The 16,173-nt window shown below is 41.0% G+C and overlaps 1 protein-coding gene across 4 annotated transcripts in view; it reads right to left on the minus strand.

The window, feature by feature from the left end:
• Positions 1-16,173, minus strand: part of LOC127410350 (NBAS subunit of NRZ tethering complex-like) — a 288,769-nt gene that overhangs the window by 216,013 nt on the left and 56,583 nt on the right. For all 4 annotated transcript variants that reach the window (XM_051645563.1, XM_051645560.1, XM_051645561.1 and 1 more), the window contains 2 exons: positions 5,655-5,741; positions 5,390-5,543 (listed from right to left, as the gene is read on the minus strand). In XM_051645563.1, the coding sequence (XP_051501523.1) occupies positions 5,390-5,543; positions 5,655-5,741 (241 nt within the window). The remainder of the gene's footprint in view (positions 1-5,389; positions 5,544-5,654; positions 5,742-16,173) is intronic.

Here is a 16,173-nt window from a genome sequence, read left to right on the forward strand (position 1 = left end):
ATATTCACTGCAAACAAGATTTTAAATTGAAAAAATGTATTCATATTCATGCTCTAACAATTGTTTGTGATTAATCTAGGTTTTTTTTTTTTTTTTATAAGTCTTGATTAATCAGGAATTTAGCTATTTTCCTTGAAGGAACCCCATATACATTTTATTTCACATATAGTGCATTCAGTTTTAATGTAGTTCTTTTTTAAGTAAAATAAATGTAATAAAATGTTTTATTAAATGCACCAGAATTCCCCTTGTGACCTTCTCAGTAACACTAATATTATCATTTCACTTATCCAGTTAAAATTTTTAGACATGTTGAGTTGTGAAAGCATTAATTGTGTAAAGAAATATTATACAAGCAAGAGTGCAGTAGTACTGTACAGTATATTAGCATGCTTTTTTCTCATCAATAAAAACAGCTCAAAAAGAAGCCAAAGCAGTATCAACAAGCGGAGTGATACAAAAAGTGAATCGGAATGTCGCTTGTCCAATCAAATTAGAGAGCCATAACAAATTATTGTATAAAAAAAAAAAAACATAACGGTGGTGGTAATTACTTAAAATCATGAGTTATCACCTCAACTTTTGCAACCCTAGTAAAAATATGAATCTACAAAAACTGTCAGATCAAATCTATAGAGATGCAAAAATACAAAAGAAGTGGTTCTCCGAGATCCACATATAAATGTTAGAAAATAAAAACCAAAGAAAGTTATAAGTCAAAATCCCCTAGCACACATGTAAAAAGTAGAACCAGTCAATAAAATCCCACCCGCCTCAACAACCCATCAATACAGTTCACATCATGAGCTGACGATTGGTATCCCTCTACCAGATGACAGGCAGCGCATGAAACCAATCAATAGAGAATGCCTGCGTTGAGGAAATGATTGCTTCTGTTTTCCCAACTGGCAAGAACCGAAACCCTTCACATTAGAGTTAACAAGAGCCAAACACCTCGAGAGCACGCTGCCTTCATACAACAAAATACAACACTGCTATTATAAGCAGCACTGTTTAACACACTGTGTTTTAAAGTGGAGTAACACAGAGATGAAATAGAGAACAAAATCTGTACATGTACATGCCTTGCAAACAAATGGCCCTGTTAACACTTGGCAGTAATGTGATTACAGTGATCTGATCAAACAGATCAGATCATCACCCAGTCAGAACACAGTGTATTTACATTTGTCCACATCAAGTAGCTTCTCTATCCAGATAACTGTTCAGGGCAACATTTCCCAGAAGCATAGGAAGCCTTAGTAGATTGTAGAAACCACTGGCGCCAATGGTCTCTACGATCAACTTAAGCTTCCAAAGCTTTTGGGAAACGCAGCCCTGATCTCTTTTCCCTGTGCAGTAGCATTTGTACGCCCCTGCCGCCATGCTGTCTAGAAACATGGAAACATGGAAACAAAGCATTGCGCATTCCTCCGGTACCAACGAGATAAAAATAAAAGAAATTAAAGAAATTAGAAAAATTGTGACCACTGAAAACATTTCAATGTACAGTATATAGAAATTTTGGATAATATTTCACAAAGTTGTTATGAGAAGCAGTGTTATAGTCAAGTCACGAGATCTCGAGTCTAAGTCGAGCCCGAGTCCTCACTGCTCAGTCCAAGTCTACAGTGCATCCGGAAAGTATTCACAGCGCTTCACTTTTTCCACATTTTGTTATGTTACAGACTTATTCCAAAATGGATTAAATTCATTATTTTCCTCAAAATTCTACAAACAATACCCCATAATGACAACGTGAAAGAAGTTTGTTTGAAATCTTTGCAAATTTATTAAAAATAAAAAACGAAAAAAATTACATGTACATAAGTATTCACAGCCTTTGCCATGACACTCAAAATTGAGCTCAGGTGCATCCTGTTTCCACTGATCATCCTTGAGATGTTTCTACAACTTGATTGGAGTCCACCTGTGGTAAATTCAGTTGACTGGACATGATTTGGAAAGGCACACACCTGTCTATATAAGGTCCCACAGTTAACAGTGCATGTCAGAGCACAAACCAAGCCAGTCCAAGGAATTGTCTGTAGACCTCCAAGACAGGATTGTATCGAGGCACAGATCTGGGGAAGGGTACAGAAAAATTTCTGCAGCATTGAAGGTCCCAATGAGCACAGTGGCCTCCATCATCCATAAATGGAAGAAGTTTGGAACCACCAGGACTCTCCCTAGAGCTGGCCGCCTGGCCAAACTGAGCGATCGGAGGAGAAAGGCCTTAGTCAGGGTGGTGACCAAGAACCCGATGGTCACTCTGACAGAGCTCCAGCGTTTCTCTGTGGAGAGAGGAGAACCTTCCAAAAGAACAACCATCTCTGCAGCACTCCACCAATCAGGCCTGTATGGTAGAGTGGCCAGACGGAAGCCACTCCTCAGTAAAAGGCACATGACAGCCCGCCTGGAGTTTGCCAAAAGGCACCTGAAGGACTCTCAGACTATGAGAAACAAAGATTGAACTCAGTCAGGATCGAGGGAAAGATGAATGCAGCAATGTACAGAGAAATCCTTGATGAAAACCTGCTCCAGAGCGCTCTGGACCTCAGACTGGGGCGAAGGTTCATCTTCCAACAGGACAATGACCCCAAGCACACAGCCAAGATAACAAAGGAGTGGCTCCGGGACAACTCTGTGAATGTCCTTGAGTGGCCCAACCAGAGCCCAGACTTGAACCCGATTGAACATCTCTGGAGAGATCAGAAAATGGCTGTGCACCGACGCTCCCCATCCAACCTGATGGAGCTTGAGAGGTCCTGCAAAGAAGAATGGGAGAAACTGCCCAAAAATAGGTGTGCCAAGCTTGTAGCATCATACTCAAAAAGACTTGAGGCTGTAATTGGTGCCAAAGGTGCTTCAACAAAGTATTGAGCAAAGGCTGTGAATACTTATGTACATGTGATTTTTTTTTTTTTTTTTCGTTTTTTATTTTTAATAAATTTGCAAAGATTTCAAACAAACTTTTTTCACGTTGTCATTATGGGGTATTGTTTGTAGAATTTTGAGGAAAATAATTAATTTAATCCATTTTGGAATAAGGCTGTAGCATAACAAAATGTGGAAAAAGTGAAGCGCTGTGAATACTTTTCGGGATACTCTGGGAGTGGTGATTGCTGCTTTTGGGAAGGGTCATGAGGCATCAGTGTATTACTCCCTGCTAATTCAGAGTCTGGGGGACAGAATTTTGAATTCTCTCAAAAGATTATGGGAGAAAGATCTAAACTTGACATTGGGGGAGTGGGTGGGCTAGGATCCTAAAAAACTTCAAGTCTGCATCTGGAGATGCAAGGGTGTGTCTGATGCAATTTAAGATTTTGCATCAATTTTATTGGACCCCCATTGGAATTTTATTGGACCCCCAGTAATTCTCAGGGGATGGAAGTCAACTGATGTGCCCTCATTTCATGAGTGGTCTACCAAGATGGGCAGGGTAGCAGCATTTGAGGAGATGGCATGTAGAAGGCTAGGCAACCTGGATTTGTACACCAGGAAATGGGGCAGCTATTTAGCCTTTTTGGAAGGCTCTCGAGGAAGGGCAGTGGAAAGAGACTAGTGTTTTTTTTTTTTTTTTTTTTTTATGTTTCTAAAAATTTTCTGCTGTTTTTTTGTCTATATGTGTGTCTTTGTCAGTTGGCTTTTGACCACTGGGATGCTCGTTTGTGTCGAGTGGGGGGGTTAATGATCGGGGGGGAAAGTTGTGATTTCATGTGGTTTGATTCTGCATTTTCTGTCTGTTTGATTTGCTGCATGGAATCAATAAAAATTGTTAACAAAAAAACAAAAAAAACAATTCTGTTGCCATTTTAAGTTTATTGGCGTGCACACACACATTCAGCCAAAGTGTTTTGTACAAGAAACCATACACACAATAACAATACCATCTCTTTAGGTTTTTTTCTTAATGTAACTTGAAAGTTTGATATTGCTTTTAGAAACTTTGAGCACAGTTTTCTTTATTTGTTTATTTGTTCTTATTTTAGTACTAACTGTTTATTTGTCTTGAATAATTACTTGAGAGCCTAATAAAGTTCTATCTATCTATCTATCACAATGTTGTATATAGGCCTATACAATAATCAAGGAAATAAAAAATTAGATGTCAGAAAAATAACTTTCCACAATAAACAACAGTGCCTTCTCGCCATTTATTTGAAGTTTATTTTATTTTTTCTCAAGTATTGTCCTCCAATGTTATATTATCAAAATGTATTATAATTCACGTGATTTTTCATGGATGGATGGATGTTTGTCCTTATAACAATGGGATTACTTAACTGTTTTAGCCTACATTTGTGATAAACTCGCATCACACGAGTCAGTCTCCGTCTGCACCTGTCATAAATGCATGCACACACGTCAACATGACCTTATGTTCCCGTTATAATTACAACTCGTAATAATGATTTGCAATTTTGTTCCACATATTTTTGGATTTTCTACAAATGTGCCACCACATAGATTCTGAAAAATCCTTTATGCATTCTAGACAAAATTGTGCAGGTAATTTTTCAAACTGAGGTGAAAGTTTTGAGAGGACTTGAGTCGCAACATGTTCTTTGTTAACGGTTTCTGTCATTTGAGTGGTCATGTCTGCTCATGTCTCTTACGTTGCCAGTGAGCATCAGAATATCATTCTTACAGTACGACTTTAACCATGTATAATGCACCACCGACCAAATAGCGAGTTGATTTTCTCAAACTCCGGTATTCTCCCTCGCTATACCAAGTCTACAGAGGCAGAATATAATGAATAAACAGAGGCAAAGTTATTTTGCATTATAATAGATTCGCAAGTACACATGACATGTTTTGAGTGGCACATGCCCTCTCTGAACGAGAGCAGGGAGATTTGAGAGGGCGCGTCCAGTTTTGAGTGAAAGCAAAGGAATTCTGCGTGCGAGCACAGATATTCATGCTTGTGATCTCATGCAGTTTAGTTTGGTCTGGATGGACTGTGCAGGAAGCTTTGAATTGTGTATGTTAGAGTACTTACACATGTAGAAATGTTCCATTATATGTACCTTTAAACAGTATTGAAAGAGACAAGTGGTACCAAGTTAAAAAGCGAAGAAGGAGAATAAGGGGTCTGTATAAGCGAGAATAGCAGCAGCTAAGAAGCTCAGTCTGGTCTCATAATGGTTTAGATATCTCTCCATTAAGAGAGCTCGCAGTAGACCGACACAGCTATCTGACTCTGCATTTGAGCTCACAACTCTAACAGCCCTCTGGGACAACACGAACTGTCACTCTGGAAGAAGGCAGATCTAGTGTGAGTCAGACATGTGTGTATCTAAGGCAGTTGTTTGTTTTTCACCTGGGTAAGTTGTCAGTCAGAAGAAAGTGTAAAAGAAACCTGTCCGCATCTGTACTTGTGTACCTGATGGGAATTGCTTTCTATGTCCTGTGCCCTGGTCAGGTACCACTCAGTCAGCAGTGCGATGGAGGGTTTATCCATACAAAATCTCTCCAGTTCTGGCTGTTCTTCATATAGGAAATGACAGTCATCCACTGGGTTGGGCTCCACCACCCTTCTAAATAAAAATAAAAACAAAGTTATCAGTAAAAATAAGCAAAAAAATCAACAACAAAAAATAAAACATGGAAAGATATTCAAAGACTATACATATCAAATGTGATCTTACCTGCACTCAGGAACCTCACACCAGTCCAGATCTCTGTGTCGGCTCTCCTCCCAAGAAATCAGCATCAAATTACCCTTCTTATCCCCACTACAAATGAAAAGAAGGAAGAAAGGACAGAAGGATGGAAGGAAGTAGAAGGAAAAAATAAACAAAAAAAAAAAGGAAGGAATATGTGAAACAAGCGAAGGAAGAAAGGAAGGTGGGAAGCAAGCAAAGGAAGGAAGGTGGGAAGCAAGCAAAGGAAAGAAATAGGAGGGAAAAAAGCAAAAGAAGGAAGGAAAGAAAAGGAAGGAATGAGTAAAACAAGTGAAGGAAGAAAGGAAGGAGGGAGGCAAGCAAAGGGGGGAAGCAAGGAAGGAAGGAAATAGGAGGGAAGCAAGCAAAGGAAGAAAGGAGGGAAGCAAGGAAATAAAAGGAGAGCAGAAAGCAAGGAAGGAAGAAGGAAGGAAGAAAGGCAAAGGAAGGAATGAGTGAAACAAGTGAAGGAAGAAGGGAATCAAGGAAAGGAAGGAAGGAGGGAAGCAAGGAAGGAAGGAAATAGCAAAGGAATGAAGGAATTAGGGAAGCAAAAAAGAAGGAATGAAGGAAAGAATGAATGAAAATAGAAGGAGGGAGGCAAGCAAAGAAGGGAAGATGGTAGGAATGAGAGAAGCAAGCAAAGGAGGAAAGCAATGAAAGAAAAGACAGAAACAAACAAACAAAATGTAAGTGTTCAATAAAAAAAAAACAAAGAATAATCACAGTTCTCTGTGTCCTTCCAAAGACCTCTGAAACTTCTAAGAGATAGAAAAACGCTAGTAGAGAAAATTCCTGTAGAGAGCAAGTCTAACAATTAAATGCAATAGTTCAACATGTCACAAGAAATTTCTCAAACAGAAATGGTGGAAGAAATACTGTAATCTATGGGGTCATTCTACAGCTACAATGGTTAAATATAATTTAGAGACACCAAAATTGTCTTAGTCATTAGGACTAATGTCTCTGCCTCTACTTTAGCATTCCTATAGCTATTAAGCCTCTATTAGAGGGGCTGAAAACACTCTGGAAATAGATGAGGAGGAAAATACACAGATTTGGAGGTAAAAATGGGACAACTGAAAAAAAGAAAAAATTAACAACTGTATGAAGTATGTCCATTTTTATGCCCATATGTCCAAGCTATTTTGGGGACTAGGAGCATTCACTGCAAAAAATCATTTTCTTAGTATATTTGTCTTGGTAAAAATATCAAAACATTCTTAAAACAAGATAAATTTACTTGACAAGCAAAATGACATAAGACAGTCTGACTTGTTTTCAGATAAATCTAAATAAATGTAATTTTTCTAATGAAAATAAACTAACTTCAAAGGGAAAACAAGTTTATTTTTCTTACCCCAATGGCACGATTTTATTTTATTTTTTTAAGCATGAAGTTTACTAAATTTTGTTACTAAAGATTTCTCTGAAAACAAGGCAAACTATCTTATGCCATTTTGCTTGTCAAGTAAATATATCCTGTTTTAAGAATATTTAGATATTTTTACTGGAAAACAAGACAAAAACACAAATTAAGAAAATGATTTGTGCAGTGTAACTAAACAGACAAGAAAAATAAGTTCTCTTTCATGTTTTCTGAAGACAATGTGAGCGGTGCTTGCCCACACAAAACTTGCTAGGGTGATCTGGATGGTTACTATGGTGTTGCAAGGTTGTTGCTAGGGTGTTCTGGTGTGGTTGTGTATTGGCCTTAATCAGAAGACCCCACCCCAAATATGTTTACATCCCTAGGCATGGCTCAGGTCCCTCCTTCAATGTAATTCAATGGGATGTTTCTGTCCGTTTTATAGTCCATCAGGCAAAAATCATTGGTCTGATCGCTTAGACAATTAATAGCACACCTCTACTGAAGAAGCATAACAATTTAAGGCAACATTCATGTTCGCAGTGCAATTGGAGCAAGACAAGTCATGCACTGAAATTTGTTTATTAGGGTTAAGGGATTGTTCAAATCCCTAACCCAAGTGAGAGAACAGAAAGATTTGACAGAAAAAGCAAGGTCATGATCATGCGCAAAATAAATGTTCAAACAGAACTCAAGCAGAACTAAAAGTCATTCTCATTTGACTTCCAGATTTATTTTCAACTAATAAGGACTTACACTCTAAGACCTTCATGCACAGTCCAGCTCAAGGGATCCTTATCTGAGGTCTAAAATTAATCTAAGGATGCATTTTCTTCAGTGCACTGAGGATTTGAATAGTTGAACCTTCAGAATATTTTAATAAATGAAGACCATATTCATGATAAAGAAAACATTTGTTTGATGCTGGTAAGGATCTGCTTTATAATGTCAAGCAACAGATTTTTTTTAAATGTTGTCAACCTGCTCATTACAAACAGTCTACTTCTAAGGAGATTTAGGAGTGCATGCATTACACACACGTTTGTATGTGTGTGTGTGTGTGTGTGTGTGTGTGTGTTTGTGGACATAAAACCAAATATCTGTCTGGACAATATAAAAGGTCTTCTTTACACATGAACACATCTTTCACACTTCTAAATTAGAGTATGTAGACAAAAAACTAAGGAAAACTTAATATGGCTGTGTTTCTTTCCAGCAGAGACAGCAGATGGCGAGAGACCACTGGTTCGGGGAGAGTCCTGCAGCAGTGCTGTTAGCGCTCGTGTACTGGGGAGAGCAGGAAACTGGCCTCCAGATGCTGATATGTGATGGATGTTCACTGCAGAGGCGGCTGACCTCCATAACAGAGAACGGGCGGAAGGAGGGCAACCGAATCCAATACACTAAATCTATTCTGTCACCCCCATTACTGGAACATTAGGGGGGGAAGTTGCAAATGCCCTTCCTTTTTCTCTCTCTCTCTCTTAACACACATAAACCTGTCCACTAAATCAGCATCCTCCCATTCACACATATACAAACACAAGTGTGTATAGTGTTCATAACCTCTAGGTAAAAACTGTTCACTCAAAAATGAAAGTTCTGTCATTATTTACATACCTTTATGTTATTCCAAACCTGTATGACTTTCTTTTTTCCATGGAACACAAAAGAAGAAATTCTGAAGAATTGTACTGGTAATGTGTTTTCATAAATTTACAATGAACGGAGACTAAGGCTATCAAGCTTCAACAAGGACACAAAAGCACCATAAAAGTACCATCAAAGAAATCCATATAACTTGTGCGCTATATTTCTAGTCTTTCAAATGTATACAAAGCTATCATATGGCTTCAGAAGACTTGGAATATAGTGCACAAGTCGATTGGACTACCTTTATGATATTTTAATGGTGCTTTTGCATCCTTTTGGCAACATGAAAGCCACATTTCCAATTCATTGTAATGGCATGAAAAAAGAAGAAAAACAATTCTTTCATCTTTTGTGTTCCAGAAACAAAGTCATTTGAAACGACTTGAGGGTGAGTACATGACAGAATTTTAATTTTTGGGTAAACTAATGCTTTAAGCATGTCCTCACTGAATCTGAATTTTTGCCACAAAATTTGTGTTAGAAAGAGAAAGCAGAAAGCAATAAAGTGTGTGTCCTCTGATTTTATTTTTTCATGTGTATATTTAGAGTGAGCAATTAAATCAGTCTTTAATGTCTGAGTTCTGAGGGCGTCAAAGGAGACTGAGTGCTTTTAGTGAGCGTGTCATCATCGCGTTGGATTCGTTCCAAATCCCTTAGGATGCCTTACAACTCAACGGCACCACAACATTCACCAAATAAACGCTTCACATCTACAAAATCTAATATCTCATTCCTCAACTGTGTTAAAACAGAAATAAAAGCTAAACTAAGGTCTATTTTAAGATGACTGTCAAAAGTGCCTCTGACAGTAATTACGACAAATCCTTCATGTGATACTACGGAAGTTATGTACAGTTGTCTGCCACTTGAGATGAATTACTCCATAAATACATAAAGCTAAATTGATTTTCTAAATCAAACCACATTTCCTCTTTTGAGAAAGAACAAATGGCACTACTAGCAGTCCTAAAACACAAAACCATAATGTTCTGTTTCATTCCTCCTGGCCGCCAGAGGCAGTGCTAAGCACTAGTGGATTATCACAGCGCCAGCAAGATAGATCGAGATAATATACCAACAAAGTCACGTGATGATGTGGGCTGAGCCCTGAAGGATATACACTGCAGCAGTTCAGCCCTCTACCTCATTCGCTTTCTCGCTTGACTGAGATAGGTAATATATCTTCGTGCACTGTTCACGCTGTCAGGTGCAGCTTACTGAGCAGCGAATTATTCGCCCTTGCAAGCTGTGACAGTGCTCTCCATTGGTTACATTCGATGGAATGGAGTTTTGTTTATCGTTTCGGTGAGTTTATTTTTGTTGTATTTTTTAATTGTCTATTTTGCTGTGTTGTCGATAACACTCTGTGCCTCTCGGTGCTATCTGGTGGCTGGTGTTTACCGTGTTTATAATTGCGGTTCCCTGCAAACTTTTTAAATCTCTTGCTGGTTTATTGTGGTGATTCTCCCTGCCCCTCGGTGCAATCAGGTGGCCAGTTATCGGAGTATTGGACATTCTCTCCATAATTTTGGAGTGATTGCATTTCCCTTTTGTTCTAACTAAGGGAATTTGATTATTTTTTCTGTAAACGTTTTTTCTGCCTGATTTAAATGCCTTTCGGTCCTAACAGGGGGAATTGATTATACTTTCGGCCTGTAAATCATCGTGTTTTTTGTCCTGAGTGTGTTATCATTCTACTCAGTTTGTAGCCTTATGGTTCTGTCCGAAGGTGTTTGCAACCGGGTTGATATGGTTCAGAGCTCGATCACCACCGGTTTCCTGCCGGCCTGTAAGCTGTGTCTGAATGTTCTCCTCCCTGACGATGGACACGAAGTGTGCCCATCCTGCTTGGGGATTCAGCACCTGAGAGAGGCTCTTACAGACCCGTGTTTTCAAAAGGCAGTGTCTCAAAGTGAACGCAAAGAGGGGCATTCACTATCGAAAACAGTCTCAAGCCATTCTTTGGAGATGGATGAGCTAAAATGTCTCCTTCACTCACTTCAGCCTTTGGCTCCAGCCCCATCTGTTTCAGTGCCACCAGAGGATGAAAACTCTTCAAGTCAGGGAACAAGGGTAGAGCCCCAGAACTCTATCCCTTACGTCGCGCAGATTTAGACGTCCTGTCTACAAGTGCTTCCAATTCACATTTTCTAGACAATGTCAAGTTGGATGATGCTGCCGTTCACCCTTCCCCCAGGATGCTCTTGCTGGTCTGTCAATGGCAGGTGGCTCAAGTGGGGATTCAGTTCACTCATCAGGACATGCTCTATCATCTTCTGATGACACTGTGGCTGTACTCCAGATGGCAGTCGCTCGGCTAGGGCTCGATGAACCACCTGTTCAACCCGCTCAGTCCAGTACCTTTTTTAGACAGTCCTCGACTTCTTTTGTTATGCCACCGTGTAAAGATTTCATGGTGGAATTTTCTAATGCGCTCACGGGATCTGGAGCACCTAAGTGACGGTCAAAGACAGCTTGTACCCTAGCGCCCATGGCAGAGGCAGATTCTATAAGCGTGGGTCGCAGCCTTGGTGGTGTCGCCTGATGAGGCTTGCAAGGCGATTTACGCTGTCCCAGTGCACAGTGTGGAAATACAGACTGCCACACATCTGTCAGCACGTCATCAAGTGTGACTTGCCCAAGCAAGGCTGCCCGAGGACTGCAAAAAGACCTTAAGGGACCTCCCATTTGCTCCTGGTCAACTCTTTGGTCTGAACGTCCTGGAACTGCTGGAAAGGAGGGTGAAATTGTCAGAGGCATCTTGTCAGCTGACACAGGTGCAGTATAATCCTACCTTTACAATCCAGACTGCTCAGGCTGCCATGGCTATGCGATGCCAGAACAATGCTCCCGTCAAACCCCTACCCAGCAGTCACAGGCCCCAACAAAGGTCTCGTGTTGTCGCGGATACTAGGGGCTTTTGGCCACCTCGTCGACAGTCAGCGGGGGGGGGGGGGGGACAATGCCAGCGCTCCCCCACTGCCAACAAAAACCAAAACCATAAGGCCTGAGGTGCTTGGGCCAGCGGTCGGTTGTTTTTCGATGCAAAAGCTTGAATACTGGAGAGACACAACATCAGACCCCTGGGTCTTTGTCCGACGACGGCCCCCAAAGTTTTCGAGAATCATTCCTACGGTGCTCAGGGATGTGGTTCCTTCGGTGGCTCTCTCTCAGGAAATTTGTTAGCTGTTGGAGAAGGGAGCCACAGAAAAGGTTCACCCCATCATTCAGAGAGAAGGGTTTTATTCAACTTATTTTCTTGTTCCAAAGGATGGTGGTTTCTACCTGATTCTCGATTTGAGACGTCTGAATTTGTTTTTAAAAACCCTCTCCTTTCGGATGTTACGCACAGCCGACATTCTTTGGTCTGTAAAGAGGGAAGACTACTTTGTGAGTGTCAACCTGAAGAACGCACACTTTCATATTCCTATTGCTGTCCGTCACAGAAAATGTTTGCGTTTCAGTTTTCAAAACCAAGCCTACCAGTTCAAGGTTCTTCTATTCAGTCAGTCTCTGACTCCTTGTGTCTTCATCAGATGCATGAGTGCTGTGCTGTCTCCTCTGTGGTCCAGGGGAATTTGAATCTTGCCTTCCTTGGACAACTGGCTGCTTTGTGCCCCCACAAGGCGGAAGGCCGTGCACAACTCCAGGTCTCTTCTGGAACATGTGCGGAAGCTGGGCCTCTTGGTGAACGAGGCAAAGAGTTGTCTGGTTCAGACACAATATATTACATTTGTAGGAATGACTCTTGATTCTTGTGTAATGTCTGCCACCCTTTCACAGGTGCGAGTGACCAACATCTTACAACTACTAACTTGTTCTGCCCCAGGGTGTCCCTGCAGTATGGGGTGCTGCTACAGTTCATAGGCATGCTGACTGCTGCTATGTTAGTGATTTTGCTGGGTTTACTCCACCTCAGATCGCTCCAGAGGTGGAACAACCTGATTGTAATCTCTCACCGCTGTGTTCGCGCATTGTGGCGGTGGACTCAGGTGAATTCCTTGGTGGCTGGGGTGCCTCTGGGTGTCATTCCCACTCGTCATGAGGTGGTCTCGACCGACGCTTCTCTTAGAGGGTGGGGAACAACATGGAACCAGAGGGGCATTTGCGGCCATTGGACACCAGCTCAGTCCACAGACCATATCAATCTGTTGGAGCTGCATGCGGTTTACCTGGCCCTGCAGTATTTCATGACAGACCTAGAGGGCCATCATGTGTTGGTCCGGCCTGACAACACCTCAACAGTGTTCCACCTGGACCATCAAGGCAGCATAAAGTCCTGTAAGTCCTTACAACTCATTCACAAGATCCTCACAATGTGTCTGCCCCGATTTGCATCACTGAGAGTGGTTCAACTTCTGGGGTCAACCAACCAGATAGCATATGTGCTCTGCAGGGTCCGGATTCACCCCGGGAGAGTGGAGGCTCGATCCGGAGGAAGTGCAGGTAATCTGGCAGAGGTTTGGTGAGGCAGAGGTGGAAATTTTCGCATCAGAAGTGACCACTCATTGTCGTTTGCGAAGACAGAGGCTACCAACACCTTGGGTCTCACAAATGGCCGAACTGCTTCCTTTATGCATTTCCTCCTATTCCACTGTTATGGGAAACATAGCACGGGGTCTATCTGTACAATCACAGAGTGCTCCTGGTGGCACCATGGGGGCCGACCAGGCCTTGGTTCCCTCTGCCGCTGAAGCTTTTAACAGGCAGTCCATGGAAAGTTCCCCTCAGGAGGGATCTTCTCTCCCAGATGGACAGCTGCATCTGTCACCCAGACCCAGCATGCCTGCAGCTTTGGGTTTGGCCTCTGGGTTCAATCCTCTTCTAGTGGATTTTGAGCCTGCGGTCATTAACACTATTTCTAGTGCTAGGGCTACTTCCATATTGCAGCTCTATGCAGCACGTTGGAACCTTTATTCCACATGATGCAGGGAGTGGGAAACTGATCCTGCAAGATGTGAGGTACCGAGAGATTTGAGCTTTCTTCTGCATCTTTTGGATAAAGGCAAGGCAGCCTCCAAACTGAAAGTATATGCGGCTGCCATTTCTGCCTATCACGTCTCAGTTGGCGGTTCTTCTCTCGGATCTCATAGGTTCATTTGCAGTTTTCTGAAGGGTGCAAGACACTTAAGACCAGCCTGGAATCCCCATTTTCCAGTATGGGATTTGAGCTGTGCTTTCATTCCTGTGCTTGTCCCCATTTGAGTCTCTGCAGAATGTTGAGCTTAAATGGTTGTCCCTTAAAACGTTTTTTCTGTTGGCTATTATGTCCACTAAATGAGTGAGTGAGCTGCATGCATTGTCTGTTAGCAAGTTTTGTCTACATTGTTTGCTGGAGGACTCTGGAGTTGTCCTTCGGCCCAATCCGTTTTTTCCTCCCAAAGTCCTCTTTCCGCAGTTTATTATTCAGTCCATAGACCTGGCTGCTTTTCGATCATCTTCAGACTCTGATGATTCGAGAGCTCACCTCTTTTGTCCGGTATGTGCCTTGAGATATTATGTGGATGCTACCGACCGAGTCAGGCAGTCTGATCAGCTCTTTATCTTTATGGTGGTGTGAGGAGAGGTGCGACCATCTCAAAGCAGAGGTTGTCAAATTGGGTTGTGGAGATAATCTCTTTGGCCTACAAAAATAAGCCAGTCCAGATGGTGCCCCGGCCTGGATCGGGCAGTGGAGTGTGATGAGGAGGAGGGTGTGGCCGGGACATAAGGATGCACGCCTGGTACAGAGTTGCGTAATTAGTGGGAGGGAGATAAGGGAAGAATCAGGGAAGCCAGAGAGAGAGGGAGAGAGCCACACGCGGCCGCTCTGTGTGTGTGTGTTTATGTTGCTGTGTTTGATGCTCTGTTTGATTAAAGTTTTGTTGATTGTTAAAAGGAGTGTAAAAGGAGTTATATTTTGGTCAGTTCTCACCCAAAACCAACTGGATCGCTTCAGAAGAGATTGATTAAACTACTGGAGTCTTGTGGATTACTTTTATGCTGACTTTATCTCCTTTTTGGAGCTTCAAAAGGACTGATCACCATCACGTGCATTGTATGGACCTACAGAGCTGAGATATTTGTCTAAAAATCTTTATTTGTGTTCAGTAGAAGAAAGAATGTAATACACATCTTAGATGGCAGAGAATTTTCATTTTTGGTTGAACTATCCCTTTAAGATACGCAACTTCTCAGAAAGGGCTTGTAACATGCTGACAGCATGCTGTGCTTTAGTGTAGTAACATTAACAGAAGCGGTTGTAATGTCAGCATATTAAAAGATTCACTGAGAAGTTGCGTCTTTAAAGCACTGCCACTACAGGCACCAAAGCACAAGCACCAAAGCAAACAAAATCTCCACCCTCAACAACATTTCAAGAGAATTACTGTCAAATGTAACTTTTTTTTTTTTTTTTTAAAGTCTACTGTGTGTTCACTTGCAGCAGACATTTTTAAAAGGATAGTTAACCCAAAAATGAAAATTCTGTTATAATTTACTCATCCTCATGTTGTTTCAAACCCATATGACAATCTTCCATGAAACACATGAGAAGAAATTTTGAAGCTGTTCTTTTTCCTATACAATGACATCCAATGGTGACTGAGGATATCAATCACTAAAATTCTGTTTATCATCATCTTTTATGTTTCATGGAACAAAAAAGATCTTTGTTTGGAAATGTGTTTGGAAAAACATAAGGGTGAGTGAATAATGAAAACATTTTTATTTTTGCATGAACTGTCCCTTTAAGTAGATTTTTTTAAGAATCTTCACAAAGATCTTTTTTTTCATACACTTCAAAGTGACCGTGGTCTGTCAAGTTCCAAAAAGACAAAAAAATCACTATAAAAGCAAAATAAAAGCAGTCCATAAGACTTATGTGCGGTATTCCAAGTCTTCTTCTAAGCTACTATACAGTAGCTTTGTGTGACAAACAGAACAAAATGTAATTAATTTGTTATTCACTGATAATCTTCACTTCCGCTGAGCAACATGAGGGTACATAATTTTCACTTCTGGGTGGAGTATTCCTTTTAAGAAATACGTCTGATCAAGAAGGCTCAAACAAACAGTGCAACAGAGCCCCAGTGTTTAGACTCTGCAGGGCTCTAGACTAAAAAAATGACTAAGGAGCCATTGGCTCCTAAACTGAAACATTTAGGAGCCAAATGGCTGCTTTAGTTGCCACATCACAGAATTGCTCGATTTAGACTGTTGTTAAAAAAACAAGATAGAAAGCCAAAGAAAAGATAGCTGATAGCTCATTAATCAGGTGTTTAATAAATATACTGTATAGTTGAGTGCACAAATTTGCATTCCCCTTTTGTCTCATAAGTTTTCACACCCCTTTCAGAATTTATACAAATATAAGAGATAAAAGATCTTTTTTTATTATTATTATTTAGTACTGCCCTTCAGAATCTATGTAACAGGTATTTACATAAAGTATAATATGCATATATTAGTGTGTTGCCTCCTTGAGCATCAGTGAATGTTTGC

This window comes from Myxocyprinus asiaticus, chromosome 19 (assembly GCF_019703515.2).
Source record: "Myxocyprinus asiaticus isolate MX2 ecotype Aquarium Trade chromosome 19, UBuf_Myxa_2, whole genome shotgun sequence".
NCBI lineage: Eukaryota > Metazoa > Chordata > Actinopteri > Cypriniformes > Catostomidae > Myxocyprinus > Myxocyprinus asiaticus.